The following is a 20,377-nucleotide window of genomic DNA, read 5'->3' as shown; positions in this document are numbered from 1 at the left end:
AATACATTTACACTATACTCATGCTGTGTAGAAGAATTAAAATGAATGGGAGAAATCATATAACAAACCAAAATGTAATACAAAAAAGAAAATGATCTGCTACAATCTGTGACTGAATTCCATAGTTCTTTCTCTGGCTGTGGAAGGCATTTTGCCTTAAAAGACCATTGGAATTTTTTTAAGTCCTTGCATTGCAATGAAGTTTCAAGTCTATCAGAAAAAACTCTTGCACACTTACAAGTCACTTTTGAAAAAATCCCATTTTTTTAAACAAGTGGAACAAAAAAGGAAAAGGATTTTCCCTTACCTCTTTCAAGGCAAAAAATGGTGTAAAGAAGAGGGACTGGATCTGTTACACTCTGACCTAACCTTGTTGGTCCAGTCCCAAGGCTCTGAGGAGACTCCTGGGCTTTTCTCTCTTGAGGCATGCCTAGACTGGTTGTAGGTAAAATCTTACTGCCTTTATCCCTTCTACCTGTCAAGACCTCAGCATCCATAATAATAGCTTGGGTGACAAACTTGTCCTCTGGAACTGGGAGGCAAACAGGGAGAGGAAACATCTCTATAAGCAATCTAAATATGAACCAGTACACAGTATGATGGGTGGACATATTTATGGTGGGGCAGGGAGAAAGCAAGATTGCCTTTTTCTGAATGTGCTTAGGGTCAACCCTTTTGCCCATTCCCAATATTTAGTCATTCAACAAATCCTTATTAGGCAAACAGAATCATAGATATATAAAATGTGAGACCTGAAACGGACCTTAAAACATGGAATATCATAACCAATCAATAAGCATTTATTAAGCACTTAACTATGTGCCAGCCATTGTAACAAGCTCTGGGGACATAAAAGAAGGCCTTCAAGGAGCTTCTAAAGGAGGAGACAACAAGTAAACAAGGTGGAAGGTGATCTGAGAAGGAAGGTTTTAGCATCTGGGAGCACCAGGAAAGACCTGCAGAAAGCAGAACTTGGGAAGAATAAATTCCCATCCCCAGTGATTAATGGTCAAGAGATATAAACAAACCAGTTCTCAGAAGTAAGAAGTACTGCAAACTCTTTATAACTATATGAAAGCATGCTCCAAATTACTCATATGAGGCATGCGAATCACACTAAGGTTTTACCTAATGCCTTACAAACTGACAAAGATGAGAATAATTGATATTAGAGGGATTGCAGGAAGACACACATACTGGGCATTGTTGGTGGAGCTGTGAATCAATACAGCTATTTTGAGAAGTAATTTGCCATTATGCAAATAAATTGACCAGAATGTTCATACCCTTTGACCTAGAAGTTTCAGTACTAAGCTTAAACCCCTAGGAAGTCATTGAGAGAAAAGTGCCTATGTACACCAAAATATTTAGAGTAGCACTTTTTGTAAGCAAAGAATGGTAAACAAATTAAATGCCTATCAGTTGGGAAATAACTAAATAAATTGTGGTACGTGAATGTAATGTTACTGTGCAGTAAGAAATGATGGCATGAATAAACAGAGAGAATAAATATATTTAATAATATAATCTATTTAATTTATGTAAGTATATGAATGAATAAATATAGAGAAACATAGAAAGATCTACATGAACTGATGCAGAGTGAAGTAAACAGAGCCAAGAAAATGACATACACAAGGGTCACAGCAAATGGAAATGGAAAGAAAGTGAATTTTACAGAAGTGCAAAGAACAAGCAGATGCCTCCCACTCCATCTCTTTGCACGCCCACAGAGGTGGAGCATTTTATACATTTTCAGAATTTTTTTTTGATGTATCGATTGGTTCTTTTGTTTCTTTTTTCCTTTAAAAGTTATTATTTGTTATATGGAATGGCTCTCCGGTGAGGGAAATAGGAAAATTGGAAGAAATTCTGGTGATGTAAAAATGAAGAAATATCAATACACTTTATTTTTAAAAGGAAATAGCATCAATAAAACATTTTAAAACATACAAAAGCCAGCAAAAGTCAGACTTGACCAATGTCATGCAGCTACTAATGGCAGAGCCAAGATATGAAATGGGGTCTTCTAGTCATTGAACTTTCTACTCTATTAATTCTAGTGTCATAACCAGTGACATAAACTGACCCTGTGCACCAGAACCTTACCTAGCATGGCGTGTAATAGGGCTGGCCTTGGGGCCTGTCTGGGGTGTCATTATCTCCTCAGGACTCCCTAAGATGATGGGTGCCCTCTTCTGGTACAATTGTACTTGAGGTAGGGACTGTGCCCAGTTTGGCAGCACCTGGGTGCTCTTTCCCACCCACCCATCTCTTACCCCCTCCTATTCTTCTTCTGAGACTGAGTTTTGTCTCCTTGCCCACTCCCCACCATCAACCACCAACTGGATTTGTCCAAAGGGAAGTTTCAGCTAGTTATGGCTCCGCTGTGCATGAATTAACTTTCCCATTGTCTCTTTATCCTCTGCACAAGAATAAGAAACTCCAGTCTCCCCTTTCCTCTCCTCCCCCTCCCCACACTAGGGCACCTGTCCTCCATGTTGTTTTTCTAATTGCAACAATGGTTTTGATTTGAGCTATCTATACTCTCTCATCTGGCTCCCCTTGCAGCCCCAGAAACCTCTGCACCCTGGAAGATTATTTCGTCCCTGGATCAAACACCTCAGAACCACCCTCTGCCTCTGGGACCCTTCTCTCTGACTAAAGGGTAGAGAGCTCCTAAAGCCAGGCACCCAAACCAGCCATCTCATATCTCACTTGGCTACACTTCTTTGGGTTCCATCATGCCCCCAGATATCTCATTATCCTGCAAGATCCCATCAGCCCTGGTACTGACATTTCATCAGAACTCTCTGCCCCTGGGACCCCACTGATTGAAAGGCAGAATGGAGAGTGCTTCTCGTTTGAGGAAGATGCCCAAGCCAGGCATTTCTTCATTTTTTACCCAGCTGCACTCCTTTGGGCTCCATCATGCTCCTGCACAGAGCACTCCGCCCAGTACCCCACCACTTTTCACTTTCTTTGTGAAATTGCATAATTGTCTTCTGCAATTAGGTTATAATTGAGGGCAGGGACTCTTTCCTCCTTCCTCCCTTTTCTTTCTTTCTTTTTTTCTTCCTTCCTTCCTTCCTTCCTTCCTTCCTTCCTTCCTTCCTTCCTTCCTTCCTTCCTTCCTTCCTTCCTTTCTTTCTTTCTTCCTTCCTTCCTTCCTTCCTTCCTTCCTTCCTTCCTTCCTTCCTTCCTTCCTTCCTTCCTTTCTTTTTCTTTCTTTCTTTCTTTCTTTCTTTCTTTCTTTCTTTCTTTCTTTCTTTCTTTCTTTCTTTCTTTCTTTCTTCCTTCCTTCCTTCCTTTCTTTTTCTTTCTTTCTTTCTTTCTTTCTTTCTTTCTTTCTTTCTTTCTTTCTTTCTTTCTTTCTTTCTTTCTCTCTTTCTTTCTTTCCATCCCAAGCTCTTAGCATAGTGCCTGGAACAAGGTTCTTAATAAATGTTTATTGACTGATGGAAGCAATTGGCCTGAAGTCTAATAGCTCGTAAGTAGGAGGTCTGAGAGGAAAATATAGTTCTCCCTTCTTCTACTTAGTATAGTTCTCTTTAAGGTCCATGCCCCCTTCCCTCAGTCATTCCTAACATGGCAGCTTCTGAACCCTTCATCTTGGTCACATTCCTCTGCCCATACTCCAACCAGCACCCTTTGTAATATGAGGCCCTCACTGACCAGAAGCAGATGACAGTGGGCTGGCTGCCACATTTCTTTTAATCCAGCTGAAGCTCAAATTCACCTTTTTGGCAGTCACATCACACTGTTGTTGCCTCATCTGAGGTCCTTATCATTTAAAACCTTCAGATCTTTTAAATGGGACATGCCTTTAACCCCATCTTCTCAACTCCGTGCTTATACAGCTGGGGTGGGTGGTTGTTTTTTTAAACCAAGTTTAATAATTCCCATTTCCCTATTGATTTATCCCTATTGATGTTCATCTTAAAGGAACATAGGCCCAGAGCTAGAAGGGGCCATCTAGTCTTATGAGAACAAACCTCTTACAGACGAAGAAACTGAGATCCAAGTGACTTGTCCAAAGTCAAACAGGTAGTGAACATCAAAGGCAAGAGTTGAACTCAGGTCCTCAGAATCCAAAAACAACTGGACCACACTACCTCCCACACCCATATTCTAGCTCTTTAGGAGGCTAGATAAGGGTAGAGAGAATGATCCTTCCTTAAGAAAATACAATACAAAAATACAAAGGAATATTATATAACTTGTGCAAATCCAAGCAAAAGAGAAATGTATTTGGAGTTAGATCAAGTCAAAAGCAGCCATAAGATGATTGGATCTGAGGAATGGATGTAAGACACTAACACTGTTTTCATGATCATAAACAATTTATTCTGATTTCTTTCCACTCCCAGCATGATACATTTCTTCCTATGTAGCCATTGGTCATGGTTTTCAGCTTGAATGATTGAAGAAACTGTACATCTCTGACTCAACAGTCTGGTCAAAGTATCCCACCCCCTCTGTCTGGGATGGTGGTCCTGAGCCTGGCCAGCTCTTCTTGGAGTTCAGATGCTTAAGAATCCCTGCTGTTTGGGAGAAGTATCCAACAATGGGGAGACCAAACGAACAAATACCACCTGACTGAAGAGTGCCAAGCAAACAGGAAGCCCAGAGATGGAGGTCATGGTCAGAGCCATTACGGTCAAGATCAAAGCTGGGAGGAACCCTGAGGACACTCTACAAAGACCATTTCTTTCCCAAGGCTTTCTCAATGAAGTCTTCTCTTTTTCAGAATCAGAATTACTCAGGTAGGAAGACACGGACCCTTTCCCACTCCCTCCCATTTACTTTCCCTCCCCTTGATTATTAAGTCAACCCTTAGAATTAAACTGATGTGAGCCTAGGACCCGAAGACTTGGCTCAGACTTATGAGGTGGTGCTGAAGGACAAAGGGTTTTCATTTCTCTCCAGTAGGTCCCGCCAAGGCATGGGGTGGGGGATTCCTTTACCCTGATGTTGTTCTGGCACGATTGATTTTATGATTTCTGGTTGGATGACCCCAAGTCCAGCCTGATGCCAGCTGTCCTTCTGAAACCAACCTCTCAGTCTGACTTCCGGAAACCTGTGAGGAGAAGGCAGTGTGTGAAGAGGCATTGATCACAACGATCCTCATTCTCTTTCACTAGAACACTCCATTATAATGCAAACAATAATTATGCTGCCTTGATCTCCCAGATATCCTGTTTGACCAATTTATTTTTTCTTAGAATTAATTGGATTTAATGATTAATTACTTAATTGTTTCACTGCATAGTAACTACATATAAACCTGAATTTGTTGTTATTGGTAGTCTCCTGATATTTGGGTAAAATGCAGATATTGTCCCTGTAGGTTCATAGAGCTAGAGGTATAAGGACCCTGAGACATCCTCTGGTCCAAGAATCCTGAATATGAAGTCAGTAAACTTTAAAAAAGAATTATCGTATTTCAATTTAATTGGTTTCCTTTGCAGTTATATGTATTTTGTGCATTTAAAATCATTATTCTAAGAATTTGTATGCTTTCCCAGAAAGCCAAAGGGGCGCATGACTTAGAAAAGGTTAAAAATTCTTTTTTCCCATTCAACATTATACAGATGAAGACAGTGAGAGCCAGAGAGCTGGAAGCAACCCTGAGGATACTCCACAGGTTTTGACTGTAAAAAAATTGAAAAAAAATGGAGGAGGAGGGCAGTTAGGTGGCACAGTGGATAATGCACTAGACCTGGAAGGAGGACCCTGAGTTCAAATCCAGCTTCAAATGCTTACTAGCTGTGTGATCCTGGACAAGTCACTCAACCCCTACTGTCTCCAAAAAACCAAATTTTAAAAGTTTGCTACTTTTTCAGAATCACACAGAACAAGGATTAGAAACCCAGCCCTCTAATGCCAAAGCTGGCACTCTTTCCATGGAACTGGGCTGGTTTTGGCTGCTTAGCACCCAGACAGAATGGCTACCTGGGATAAACCCAGGAGAGCAGACTGATGGAAGCAATTGGCCTGAGGTCTCAGAGGTTCAGAGATCTGTGTTCTGGTCTCAGTTCTGCTGATATCCAGCTGGTGAGGGTTAGGAATAGAGACAGGGGAGAGATAATACCAACCCTGTCTACCTCCCCAGGCTATTGCGAGACTCCAGTTCTATAAGGTGTGCAAAAGGACTCTAAAATAAAGTGTTGAATACGAGGCTAATATCATCCCAACTGACGTTTTGGTGTTTCTGAGTATCACCTCTTTTGAGCTACACCACAAGCCCATGAGGTAGATGCTGTAAGCACCATTATCCTCATTTTAAAGAGAAGTGACTGGTTCGACCTTTCTGGGCCCCTCACTTATATCACATAAGAAAGGGAGATAATACTCTCTTCTTCTGCTTCCCCCCAAGGTTTGTTATGAAGAACAAATGAGATAATAGGTTAAAGTGCTTTGTAGATAACAAGCCAGGGAGGGATCCCCGTCATTATAACCAGGAGACTTCGCTAAAGCAGAACATAAGCATGTCAAAGCAAAGGGGCCATAGGACTCAGGAAAAACTCAAAAGTTACCTTTTTGTCTTATTTTCTGAAAGAGGGGGATGAAACCCTGAAGGACTCTGTGAATCCGATACACTGTTGAGAAACAAAAACAGGATTCGTTAAGGTAAGAGATTTAGAGCTAAAGGATACTAAGAACCATCTAATCTAACCTTGTAATTAAGACAAGTGACTTTCCCTCCAGTTCAGGACCCCCTACTCCTTTAGGACCACATGTCTCTGAGACCTTTCCTAAACTTTTTGTGGCAAGAAAGGCAGAGCCATAACTAGGGCAGGGTGACCGGAGCTTTGTCATAGGCAAAGTATATGAGGCATGAGGCAGTATACTTCCTCCCTATGGGCTTCCTCTGGCTCACTGCCCCAACCCCTCACTATCCCTCACAAACCCCTTTCATTGCAGGGCATCTGTACTAAGGTGTCACCCTCTAGCTCTTGTCACTCAATGATCTCAAGTCTTTTTTCTCCTATTTGCTGCTTTCCTTTCCAACCCCATCTTCTCTAGGGGTTCGGGAGTCAGAAACTGTTGGTTAATATAGTTTCAGATTTTATAGACCAGATTTCCTTGGACACATCTTTCCCTACCACTCAGAGTAATTGCATCTGATCAAGGCAGTCTACCCTCCACACCTCCACTCTACCTCCACCCCCACATTCATTTGACTGGATTTTCCCCAGAAGCAAGAACTCCTAATCAAGACCTTAAAGAAAGGTCCCAGGCCACAGTCCTGCTGTTTAGTGTGGAGTGGGACGACAGCTTCTCCTGTTTGTGGACCCATACTCTAGGTAACTGTTAGAAACGAAGAGATGGGGTGGGCAGGTTCCAACTCCATTTCTAGGACTCTTTTCTCAAAAGACAAAGAGAAATTTGCGTTGAGTGTCCTGTGCCCCTCTTAATGGCCTTCTCATGATTTTGTCCTCCCTTTGCCCTCATGCTCTCTCCTTTTTATTCCACATCAAAATCTGCCATCAGGAAAGGCTCTATTGAGGTATAAATGACTAATGATGGGTGCAGACTTCTAGCCCTCCTAGGCGTCTGACATTTTGTCAAGAGAGAAAGCCTACAAATCAGGTGGGTTCTAGAGTGGGAACTTTGGAACCTAAGTCAGGCTGGTATTATCACCGTTCTCATTTACATCGTGTGATCATCATTTCATCGTTCATTCACATTATGCACTGTGTTATTGTTATCCAGGTACATATTCTCACCTCCCCTGCTAGATTGCAACTTCTGAAAATAAGAATTGGATTTCCTTTATCATTGTCTCCCCACAATACGTGGGGCCTTGACAAATGGAACTCCATGAAGACTTATCAAATGAATGAAAGAATTTTTGAATTGCCAAGAAATTCAGACCTCTACGCTGTACCTAACTTCAATAATTAACTTATTTCAGGTACGTGTTAGCATGTATTTCTATGTTCCTTGTAATGGGCCTTTCCCTTTTTCACTTTAAGCCATCCTCTTTTATATTGTTTTATTCAATTATGCAAGTTCTTGGAAATTCTTTTTGGAAGTAGATGAGGTATAAATCCTAAGTGAGGAAAGAAATACCAATATTGTACGATGGTCACCTTGCAAATGTGACTTGTAACTGCAACAGACCAAGTTACAACACCATGGGACCACCAAGTTCCATGGAGTACTTGAAGTCCTACTTACCCAGGCCAAAATATATTCCAACGGTCTCCAGAGAAGCAAAGGTTAGCAAACCAACGCCCAGAGACATGAACCAATCTAGGAAGTTGAGTAAGGGAGAATGTGGGTTAGCTTCTGTGCGAACACTCACAGGCCTGTGTCTCTCACTCCTCATTTACCCCCAGCCAGCCTTACCTGTATAGTAGTGATAACAGACTAGCACAGACCCAACAGCAAAGCAAAGAAGGACAAAATGGAAAAATTCATCTGAAAAGACAAGAATTGAAAATTAGTCTTTGTTCTCCTCTCCCAGCCTGACAATAAAAAATATCTCTTTAAATAATTAAAGGAATTATTGGGTTTCCAATATGGAAGTTTCCAGTGGGTCACTGACTTCACTATCATAAACTCCATGAGAACAGGGACCATATTATATCTAAAAATTATACCTCCCCTAGCATGTACTGTACTGCTCTGCACACAGTAGGCCTTTCAAAAACACTGGTTACACAGAATGAAGCTGGTTCTTTTCTCTTGTGTTATGTTATGTTTTGGTTTTTTTCTCATGGTTTCTCCCATTCGTTTTATTTCTTCTATGCAACATGACTAATGTGAAAATGTGTTTAATAATATGTGTAGAACTCATATATGATTGCATGCCATTGAGGGGGGGAGAAAATCTAAGACTTATGGAAGTGATTGTTGAAAATTGAAAACAAATAAATTAATTAAATTTAAAAAACATTGGTTAAATTTGAACTCATGTCCTACCTGGGAATCTCTGGGCCTTAGTTTCCTCACCTGTAAAATGTAGAGGTTGGACGAGAGAGCTTTTCAGCTCTAAAAATATAAATCCTGAAAGCCTATGAATTCTGCTTTACCATCTACTGCCCAGCCCCTCAACTAATGCCCACCTTTTATCCCAGCCCCATTTTTCTTAACTCATATAGAATTTTCCTTTCCAGACTTAGAATCCTAGAATGTTAGGGTAAGCAAAGACCTTCTAGGTCATCTAATCCAGTGGTGTCAGACTCAAATTGCAGACAGCATATTGACTAAGAAAACCACAAGTTAACATTATCTATTCTGTACTGTATCTTTATTTAGTTTGTTTAACATTTCCCAAATTTGGTAAACAATATTTCCAGATAATGGTTCCTCTGGAGTTTGACCCTCTTGATCTAGTACAGCCAGCCCCTTCATATGACAGGTGAGTTCAATCATGTTGGGATTGCCAACTCCTTCCTTCACAGAAACTTACTGGATGACTTCCTGTCCTCTCCCTTCAGGATAAGTTCAGTACATATCCATCCTTTGGGGTTTAAACAAGCATCATCCAAAACTCTGTCTTCCAAGGCTCTTTCCACTTTAGGCATTCTTAGGAATCTCTCCCTAGCCTGATCTTTTGGTTTTCAAAGTTCTGTTAAGCATTTCCTATTCAGTCATTAAATATTAGACTAAAGAGATATTTGAGATTAGAATGAAAGATTATCTAATCCACTGCCTTCATTTTACAGATGAAGAAAATAGAGGCCCAGAGAGTGGAAGCACAGTGTCAGAGTTGGAATGTCAGGCCTAGGAAGTACTTAGAACATAGAATGTCAGTGTTAACAGGAATCTTCAGAGACCATCTAATCCATCTCCTGCATTTGAGGTTATGAAGCTTACTAGTATCTCAGCATCATGGGAAGGTAGTTAATGTTTCTGCCCCATTTTTATTATTCAAGTAGGAACAATAAACTATAATAAGATAGGATCCACTCAGTTTACAAATCTGACTCCAAAATGGGGAGAAGAAACTTTGAGGCATGTGGAGAGTTTCTTACCATCTTTCTCTATGTTCATTCTTCTTTCCTGACTGTCTTCCACTTCTGGCTCTTTAAAACAAAAGGATGATTGTGTTAAGATGATAACGATTTTTCAAGAGATAGTTTTCACTTGAAAAATTCATTTCTTCTCTTTCATTTCTTTTTCAATTCAATTTTCTCTTTCAATGCAATGGATTTTTCTTCTTGAACCAAAGAAATAGCTGTGGTTCATTAACTCTGCAAACTCATAGCATAAGATAAAGCCAGGGAGTGGCTTTATCCCAAAGTTAGTGTTTAGTCCAATCAGTGACTTCTAAATCCATGGTAAGCCTTATTGACATTACCACCTATACTTCTTAAGTTCTTTGATGGTATCACCTACTAGACTGGAAAATTTCTTTCCTTTAAAATGTTTTTTGTAAAATTTTTAGCACCAAATTGTCTCTCTCCCTCAACTCCTTTCCCTTTCTGGTCTGAGAGACCAGAAATATGATACCCATTATGCAAATTCTAAGTCATGCAAAACATATTTCCATAGATTGCAAAGTTTCTTGAAGGCAGGCACCATGTCTTAATTTTCTGTATCTCCTCCAGCCCCTAACATAATACTCCGTATACAGCAAATAAATATTTGTTAAGTGAATGATTAACTTGCAAAGGCTGGCCTGCAGCTGGCAAAACTGCAAAGGTGTCTATAAGGTTTGACTTTGGTGCCCTCCCACCTCCCTTCCCTCCCTCCCCAGATACCTTGTTTTCTGGATAGCTAATGGCTTCAGCTGCTCCCTCCTAGGAACAGTTATAACAATCACCCCATGATGTCCTTAAACCTCTTTGAAAACAATAGGACCAGCAGCAACATATATAGTGCTTTACAATTACAAAGCACCTTACATTTATTATCTCATGAAATCGTTACAACAACCCTGTAAGATGGGTATGAAGTGATGGTGAATATCACAAAATTACACAGCTCAGAGATGATAGAAGAAAGACTCAAACCCAAATACAAGTCACATTTCACTCACACGACTGCCCAAGTATCCTTAAAGATCCAAGTGAATGAATGGCGGCACTAGGTTAGGGAGGAAAGGAGGTATTTTGGGAGGCAGTATACCTCAAATCCCACTAGGTAGGTGGTTGTCTGTTCAATCTGTACATAGGACTAGGCCTGTGGTGCTGGGATACTTACTACCGATAGCCTTTGAATGTCTCTGACAATGTTTTACCCTAGAGGCAAACCCAGTATCTATTACCACACTTTTAGTATATATATTTACCATCTGAGGGTACAACTTCTCTTCTTCTGAGCTCTGTAAACAAGAAACCAAACGTCAGTTTCCGCTCTCCCACAATATGGAGAACACATTTGTTTCTCCAATAATGACAAACTTACAACTGGGATATTTACCTGATTCATCATAGGGTTCTATCTCTCCAGGCGTATCTATCCCATCCCCAAAACAAATGAAAGCTATCAGTACATAACCATTATCATCATATTTGGAAACAGAAAATAAGGAATAAGTTTTAAAGTAGCATATTATTTAAGAGGTATAAGACCGTATAGATATATAGATGAGCACTGAGTAGTTGTTGAAAGCATGAAGACCTACGTTCTTGTGAAGATTGGCCAGACCTTCTATAAAATGGCCAATGGAAGCTGCCTAACTGTTAAGAACCAATTGATGCAGGACTTCCACTAAGAACCAAAATTATTATTAGGGTTAAAGTAGCTAATGAAGGCCTAAGTTATACTCCTACTCAGCAGAGAAGCAGTGAGTTCAAAAATACGTTAAAGCTCATTTTCTTGTTGACATGAATAAGTTGCTTTTTCCGGGACATTATTCTCAATTTTATCCCTTGCCTCCCAGAAAAACAAGGAATATTTCTGGTGATTCTTACTATCTTCTTGCCATTGATGTTATTAAGAATTCACTGCAACAAGATAATATATGTAAAACATGTTACAAACTTGAGACTGCTATATGAAGTACAAATAATGGCTAACAATTATATAGCACTTTGAAGTTACACGTACTATCTTATCTGATCCTCACAAGATTGTCCTATTATCATCCCCATTTTGCAGATGAGGAAACTGAGGCTGAGAAAATAAATGACTTGCTCAGGGTCAAAGCACTAGCAAGAGTCTGAGGTGGGATTCAAACTCAGGACTTGCCTGATTGTAAGTCCAGCACACTATCTACTGTGCCATTGAGCTGCCTTCTAAAGGTAAGCTATTAATGCTCTTTTGGAAACCACTCTACTGATTGTTTTCATGCCAATAACCTCATTCTGGCTTCTTCTGAAATGATGGTAACCTTTCCTTATCTACCCAATGGTTAGTGCTGAATCACAATTAAAATTATTTCTTATTAATTACACACCAATTAATTAACTTATTGATTTTGTATTTATCTACCTGTATAAGAGTTAAATTTCCTCCTCTCCTCAGTAAAATGTAAGTTCCTTGAGGACAGGGGTCTTTGGATTTTGTCTTTGTATTCCTAAAAACCAGTAGAGTGCCTTGTGCATATAAGGCAGTGTGGTTGGTTGGACTTGGAATTAAGAAGACCTGGATTCAAATCCAGCCTCCTACCCTAGCTGTGGGACACTGGGCAAATTACTTATTCTCTCAGCCTTGTTGCCCTCACCTGTGTAATGAGGGGTTGGACTTGACCTCTAGGCTCCTTTCCATCTTTCAATCTATGATCTTATGAAATGTCTGTTGACTTGACTTGAGTTACCTCCATACAGCTGAAGTTCATTCTTCTTAATCCCTGGCTCATCTTTGATGATATCTGGATGAGAACAGAGACATTTATTATGTGCAAGGCTCTTTACCAGGCTCTAGAAGGGAATATAGAGATGAAGAAGTCTTGGTTCCTGTCTCCACAGAGTTTGCCATCTTGCAAGAGAGATGAACCATGAACCCAAATAACTGGAATATAAGGAAAATGCAAAAGGGGAGAAAATGGGATCAAGGGACATTACACTCTGCTAGGGCTCAAGGACAGTATCATGGGAAAGACAGTGTCTGAGCTGAGCCTTAAAAGGTGGGAAAGAATTGGATGGAGGAGGGGAAATGAAGAGGGCGATGCTACACCAAGGTAATGGTTGGAGCCTCTCAGAGGCACCGTTCCCAGGGGGAAGAAAGACTTGATCTGTGCAATTGGAAGGTAGAACTAAGATGAGTGGGCACATTGTGTTCAGCTCAATACAAGGAAGAACCAACTATTGGAACTTTACAACAATGGAATGGATTCCCCTCCCAGGAAGAGTTTCCTTAGAAGCTGAGTGACCACCTGGCAGGGTTACTTGTAGAAAGGATTCCTGTGCTCAGAGAAGGCTTGGATCTTGAAGCTCCAGCATCTCTTCTAACTAAGGTTGGGTGACTAGGGTTTTGCAAGAGGATGCCCAAATATAAAGGCCATTGGGAACAGTTGTGATTGAGAACTTTAGCAGGTTAAAATAATTAAGCATAGCACCAAGTTAGCAAGAATAATTAGTCAATTAAAAGATGGTACTTCCTTCCCCTTTCAGCAATATCTTGCTGAATCAGGTGCATCTTGGACCTGGACCTTCTTGGTGTCTCCTCAAAGGATAGCCTCCCCAGCAGCTTCCCAGGGTCCCACCAATGAGTCAGCATGCTGGAATATCTCCCCATATGGTGACTTCTGTCCAAAGGTCAACTATCTTTTCCCAGGTTTTTCCCACTCTTCTACCACCTACCAACTGAATTTGTCTTAAAAAGTTTACTTGGGGTAAACTTGCAGCTGCCCCAGTGCAGAACCATGGCTGTAGCTCTGCTTCCAACTCTGAGTCTCTAATGCTTTGATTTTCCCCTTCCACAAAGGTCAGCTTTGCCACCACTACCAGTGAGCTCACCTGGATGGAATTTTCTGTTGATTCCATGAAGTTGGTCATCATCACTGTTACTATCTGTAAGAACAGAGTCCACATTTGAGGATAATCACAGAACGTCCATAGAGCTTTTATAAATTAAAGAATTGTAAAAGTGTTCAAATGAAAAGAACACAATTACTACTAAATAACCACAAAAGTGAGAGCTATGTTTCAGTAACCACTTCTCCTGGAGAGGAGGAAGACAAGGAACACAAGGCGAGAGGTAAGGGAACAAATGGAAATACTGAGCTGTTCAAATGGATAATAAACTACACCCAAGGCTGCCCTAAACATCCCAAGCAGAGGATTATTTACTGACAACAGAGGCCAGGGAAGGGATCATTGGGATAATATGGTGATGCAAGAAACAGAAAATATCAATAAAAATTTTTTAAAAAGTAGGTCCAAAGGGACGATAGTTTTACCTGATGATGATGATGATGATGATGAAGATGATGATTTTGGTGATGATGGTTTGGATGGTGATGATGGAGGTGGAGAGGGAAGGGAATCAGTAGCATTTTTATGTTCTCCTGTTGAAAGAGGATGCTCCTCTTCTTTTTCATGGACTTGGGTTGTTTCTTCTGTGAAACACGTAAGACAGAAGACTTTGATCAGGCCTGCCTTCACCCTTTCTTATCAGAGATCAGGGATCACTACAGAGTTTCTGGCATTTCTACCCAGCTAGGAGTTCTCTTGAACTTTGGTGAGCCATTACAGAGTGGGCCTCAGTTTCCTCCTCAGTAAAATGGGGATAATAATGGCAGTAGTACAGACCTATAAATGAGAAGCTTATACTATATGATCCACCTCCAAAATCCCATGAATCAAAGGAATAATTAACTTACTAATTATTTTATTAATGTTTCTGTTCCACAACTATAATTCATTAAGTGACCTTGCGAGTCCTTGGGACTCTAGTGAGCAAATGGACAGTAATTTTAGTGGGATAGTCCTCAATGGACATTGGAAATCCCAATAATCTCCCTGTCAGTTGATTCTACGTCCTTATTTCCACTCCCCTTTTTCCCACTCCCACTCCCAAGTCTTTGGTCCACCCCACAGTGGTTTTGCCAGTGGACTTTTCAGTATGACAAATTCAGTAAATATTTAAGAAACATCCAGGGTGGACGAGCCCTGTGCTAAGTACTAAAGGAGTTAAAATTTTTCTTAAATAAGACTTTTTCCCCCCCATAGTCTCTACTCTTGGGCCAGATGGGGTCCTCTTTCAGATGTCTATAAAGTCTAGGTCTGTCCCAGCCCCACCCCAAACATCCAGGAGCTCCAAGATTCCATCTTGAGATATGGATTATAGCCTAGGAAATCCCTGCATCTGGAACTCATGAAGAGCTAGATAAAAAGGGCCAACGGCAGTGGAAAGATATGATGGGTCAAAGTCATCTTCCCCCCATTCCCCTGCCAAAGAGCTCCTTCCTCCAAAGGCCATACTGCTTGATCCTCGCCTTCTGGAGACCAGAGGGAGATCTAACCTGGTTGTGTAGTCTCTTTCTCGATTGGCATGTGCTCATCCCAAGGTGGGGGAGGTATTCCAGTAGTGGCCATGGCTTTCCCTGCAGAAATCACAATGATGATAATGCTAGACTTCAATTCAATTCAGTGCAACGCAATGCAATCTAGTATATATAGTGGCACAGTACTGGACATGGAATCAGAGTACAGTAGGTTGCAATTCCAACCTTAACATTTAATCCTTATGTCCTGGGGCAAGTCCAAGAAGATAAAACAGGTAGAGAGGGAATACGCATTTATATAGCAACCTACTACATGCTAGGTCCTGGGCTAAGCAATTTTCAAATATGATCTCATTTGATCCTCACAATGACCCTATGGGATAGGTGCTATTATTATACCCATTTTACAGTTGAGGAAACTGAGGCAAAGAGTTTGAGTGATTTTCCCAGCTGGCGAGTGTCTGAGGCCAGATGGGAATGCAGGTTTTCCTGACTCTAGGCCCAGCGCTCTGTGTGCTATACCACAAACTGCCTCTAACAGCATTTTGCAAGCCTTAAAGCTCTATATAAACGTCAGCTATGATGATCATTTATTGTTATTCTTGAGAGAGGAACATGCAGCTTGGGGAAAATGCTGGAGTGTGAGTGAGGGTAAACCTTGACTCCAACCTGATACTTGCATCAGCTGCCATGGATTCAATTATCATCTCTGTGTGGAAGATTCTAGGATCTAATTGTCCGGTTCACACCTCTCTTCTAATCTCCAAAGTGGAATCTCCAATTGCATAATAAATATCCCAAACCAGATGGCCTATACACATCTTCAACTCAACATGTCCAAGTTGAATTCATTATCTTTCCTCCCAAACCTTCCACTATTCCAGACTTCCGTATGATGATTGAGAGAACCACTGTCCACCTGGTCATTCAGATGTGAAACCTACTTGTGATCCTTGCCTTCTCACTTTCTCTCTCCCTCTCCTCCCACATTCATTCCGTTGCCACGTCCTGGAGATTTTACCTTGGTAGCATCTCTGATAGATGCCCCCTTCTCTGCTCTGACACAGCTCTCACCATGGTCCAGGCCCTCATCATCTGTGGTCATAGCCTCCCTCCCTCCTCCCCAGTCCAGCACACCCTGCACTCAGATGTCAGTCAAATAGCATTTATTAAGTACCTGCTTTGTCTCAGGGATTGTGCTAAGCACTAAGGCTACAGTGGAGAGCAGCATGAAAAAGCTATGTATAAACAAGATATATACAGGATAAATTGGGAGTAATCTCAGGGGAAAGATGTAGAGATTAAGAAGGATTATAAAAAGCTTCTTGCAGAAGATGGGACTTTAGCTGAGACTTGAAGAAAACTAAAGAAACTAGGAGGAAGAGATGAGGAGGAAAAGAGTTCCTGGCACAGGGTGGGGGATGGGGGGCGGGGGAGGGGCAGGGGACAGCCAGTGAAAATGCCTGGAGTTGGCAGGTGGCTTGTTTCGTTTGAGGAACAGCAAAGAGACCAGGGTCACTGGATTGCTGAGGGCACAGAGAGGAACAAGATGGAGGAAGATTGAAAAGGTAGGAAGGGGCCAGGCTGTGAAGGACTTTAAAAGCCAAACAGGATTTTATACTTGACCTTAGAGGTAATAGGGAGCCACTGGAGTTTACTGAGTAGGTGAGTGACATGGTCAGACTTGCATTTTAGGAAGGATGGATTACAGTGGAGAGAGACTTGAGGCAGGGAGACCAACCAGCAGGCTATCATATCATATCATGTCATGTCATGTCATGTCAGTTATATCATGTCATGTTCTAGGTGTAAAGTAATGAGAACCTGGGTGGTGGCAGTGTCAGGGAAAGAAGGGGCAATGTGCAAGACATGTTAGAAAGGCAGAAACAACAGAGCTTGGCAACTCTCTGGACATGGGGCATGATGGAGCAAGGAATCCAGAACGACACTTAGGTTTGGAGCCTGAGTGACTGGGAGGATGCAGAGGTGGTTAGGAAGGTAGGGAGGGGTGGCTGGAGAAGAATTCCATGTTGGACATGTTGAGTTTAAGATGTGAAACTAGTAAAATGTAAATTGTACAGTTTGAAATGTCTAATGATAGGTTAAAGTTTCGACAGTGGAGATTAGGAAAGAGGCTAGGGCCGGACAAGCAGAACTCAGAGTTAGCTGCATAGAGATGATTATTCAGACTGTGGGACCTGATGAGATCACCAAATGAAATAGTAGAGGGAGACAAAGAGGCCCAGGACTGAGCATCTACCCTTACTGGGTCTGATGAGGATGAAGATAGAGAGAAGGAGACTGAGAGGGGTCAGACAGATAGGATAATAGTAGAGATCAGTGCCACAAAAACCTAGAGAAGAGAGTATTATGGATCAAAGCATCAAAGGCTGCAGAGAGGTCAAGGACAAGGATTGAAAAAAGTCATTATATTTGTCTGCTTTGAGATCATTGGTAATTCTGGAGAGGAGGACAGTTTTAGTTGAATGATGAGGTCTGAAGTCAGATTATAAGGGGTTAAGAGGAGAGGGAGAGTGTGTATAACCCATGTCAGATTGCCTGCCTTCTTGATATGGGGGGGAGGGAGGGAGAGAATTTGGCACTCAAAATTTGAAAAAAGAATGTTAAAGTTATTTTTACATGTAATTGAAAAAATAGTATATTTTTTAAAAGAAAAAAGTGAGAGGAGAGAAAATAGTGGCATCTGTTAATCGACAGCCTTCTCAAAGAGTTTGGCCATACAACGTCCTGGTATGTGCCTATTTAATGCCGGGAGGAAGCATTAACTAGATTCTCAACAGATTGTTTCCTGATTTTATTCTAGCATTTTGTTTCCTTGGTTTTGCTGATTTTGTTAAAAAGTAAAAACTGTGCCCCTTTGAGAATTTGTATTTGCCCAATTTAGTAAGACAGGACATTTGTTCTTTCTAAAAGTAAGTTGCTGTTCATATGAAAATCACTGACCAAGAATGTATATTTTGAACTCAAAACTATGCTCCTTGTTTGATTAACTTTCAGACTTGGGGTCCTTGTTTCAAGGAGAGAAACAGACCTTATGGGTTGTGCATTGGCTATCACCAAAGAGACTTAGGTTAAAATCTCAAAAAAAACGGGATAGCATTTTATTTAATGAAAATGTCTTCATCCTTGACATAGAATCATGACACTCCTGTTGGAAAACCTTTAATGACTTGCCTTCTAAATAAATTTGAAAGCCTTCTGCAAAAAAAAAAAAAAGAATTTAGCCATAAAAGAAAGAAGGACGACAACAGATATTGGGGCTGGAACAAGTGAGGGTTTTTTTGTGAACAAGGAAGACAAGGGCGTGTTTGGTCTTGTTGTTCATTCGTTTCAGTCCTTCCTACTTTTCCTGACCCCATTTAGGGTGCTCTTGGCAAAGATACTTCAGTGGTCTTGCCATTTCCTTCTCCAGCTCATTTTACAGATGAGGAAACTGAGGCAAAAAAGGTTAAGTGACTTGCCCAGGGTAGGCAAAACTGAAGCAACCAATGGAGGGGGAGAGAGAGACTATTAGTGAGAGAGAATGGATACTAATGGAAAACAATCTCCTAGAAAAGATGTACTGGCATGTGATCACTTGTGAATGTGGAAGGCTTTGCTTTTGCAAGGGGAAGGTTCCCCTCATCTTGTGAGGCAGGGGTAGAGGAGAACTCTGTGGCAGAAGGGGTCTGGGGGGATCTAGAGGGGCTCAAGGTCTCCAATTTTCAGTGAAGTATGAGGCCAGGTTCTCAGCTGAGAGGGTGGAAGGAGGGAGGGTCATGGGAGACCTGAGGAAGGATAAATGATATTTGGAAAAGCATCTATGGTAAGTGGGATAGCAGATCGATTAGGGAGATGTCAAATTAATCTTTCTGAAGCACAAGTCTGACCATATCACCCTCTATTCAATAAACTTCAGTGACTCCCTATCACCTCCAGGATCAAATATAAAATTTTCTATTGGGCCTTTAAAGCCCTTCAAAACCTGGTCCCTTGCCACCTTTCTTGTCTTCACCTACCTCACTCTCCTTCACGTACTCTTCGGTCCAGCAGCACTGACTTCCTGGCTTTTTCACTAGTGAGATGCTCCATTTCTTGACAATGTAGTTTCCCTGGCTCTTGCCTATGCTTGCAATCCTGTAAAGGTAAGCCTCATCTCTGCCTGCCAGGTTCCCTAGCTTCTTTTAAGTCCCAACTAAAATGCCACCTTCCACAGGAAGCCTTCCTAACCGCTCTTAATTCTAGTGACCTCCCTCTGTTAATTATCACTTATTTATCCTCTGTAGCTTGCTTTGTAAATATTTGTGGCATGTTAGATTCTGAGCTCCTCGAGGACAGGGACTGTATTTTGTCCCTTCTTTGGGGGACACAGTGCCTAACACATAGTAGGCACTTAATGCATGTTTATTGATTGATACCTATAGTACCTAACTCGTAAGATTCAATGGCAATAAATGAATAAAATGTGCTAGGCAATCCATAAAAGCCTATATGCAAATAACTATTATTACTCTGTCACCAAACATATGAGTTTTCTTCCCCTTCACACTCACCCACAGATTCATAGCACATACAAATATACAAGTGTATACAAATGTAATAATACAAATATAATTCAAATCAAAGCTAGAGATGTTTTGAATGCTCATTTTGAAATTTTCAGTTGCAATTTTCTCCCTCCCTCCGGCTCCCCTCCCCTTACCCCTGCCATTGAGAAGCCCACGATACGTGAAGCCGTAGGGAATACGTTTTCCACGTTTCCACAATTGCCAAAAATGTTAATTAAAGCTAGCATTCCTATAGGGCCTTAAAGTTTGTATGACATTTTACAAATATTATCTCATTTTATCATCACAGTAATGTTATGGTTGGTGCTGTTATTATCCTCATTTTACAAACGGAGCACCTGAGGTAAGAGGTCATATAACTGTCCAGGTCATGTAGCTGTTTTCTGAGGCTGGATGTGAACTCAAGACTTCTGACTCTAACTCCAGCACTGTAGCCACTTGGCTGTCTACAAAGACCAGC

The 20,377-nt window shown here is 41.1% G+C and overlaps 1 protein-coding gene across 3 annotated transcripts in view; it reads right to left on the bottom strand.

Moving 5' to 3' along the window:
• Window positions 1–4,324: 4,324 nt before the first annotated feature.
• TMEM40 (transmembrane protein 40) overlaps window positions 4,325–20,377 on the bottom strand; it is a 29,098-nt gene continuing 13,045 nt past the window's right edge. Inside the window, exons 1-12 of one of the 3 annotated variants that reach the window (XM_072598420.1) lie at window positions 19,369–20,010; window positions 15,368–15,448; window positions 14,303–14,461; window positions 13,860–13,913; window positions 12,719–12,772; window positions 11,380–11,415; window positions 11,249–11,281; window positions 9,990–10,040; window positions 8,359–8,430; window positions 8,188–8,262; window positions 6,540–6,602; window positions 4,325–5,080 (exon numbers count right to left, since the gene is read on the bottom strand). In XM_072598420.1, the coding sequence (XP_072454521.1) occupies window positions 5,061–5,080; window positions 6,540–6,602; window positions 8,188–8,262; window positions 8,359–8,430; window positions 9,990–10,040; window positions 11,249–11,281; window positions 11,380–11,415; window positions 12,719–12,772; window positions 13,860–13,913; window positions 14,303–14,461; window positions 15,368–15,440 (690 nt within the window). In that variant the 5' untranslated portion in view covers window positions 15,441–15,448; window positions 19,369–20,010 and the 3' untranslated portion in view covers window positions 4,325–5,060. Of the gene's footprint in view, window positions 5,081–6,539; window positions 6,603–8,187; window positions 8,263–8,358; window positions 8,431–9,989; window positions 10,041–11,248; window positions 11,282–11,379; window positions 11,416–12,718; window positions 12,773–13,859; window positions 13,914–14,302; window positions 14,462–15,367; window positions 15,449–19,368; window positions 20,011–20,377 lie in introns of those variants that run through there. The other 2 variants (XM_072598419.1, XM_072598422.1) reach the window with 2 other exon arrangements.

The sequence above is a fragment of the Notamacropus eugenii genome, chromosome 3 (genome assembly GCF_028372415.1).
Source record: "Notamacropus eugenii isolate mMacEug1 chromosome 3, mMacEug1.pri_v2, whole genome shotgun sequence".
In the NCBI taxonomy this organism is placed as follows: Eukaryota; Metazoa; Chordata; class Mammalia; order Diprotodontia; family Macropodidae; genus Notamacropus; species Notamacropus eugenii.
This window is presented reverse-complemented; position numbering and strand designations above follow the sequence as displayed.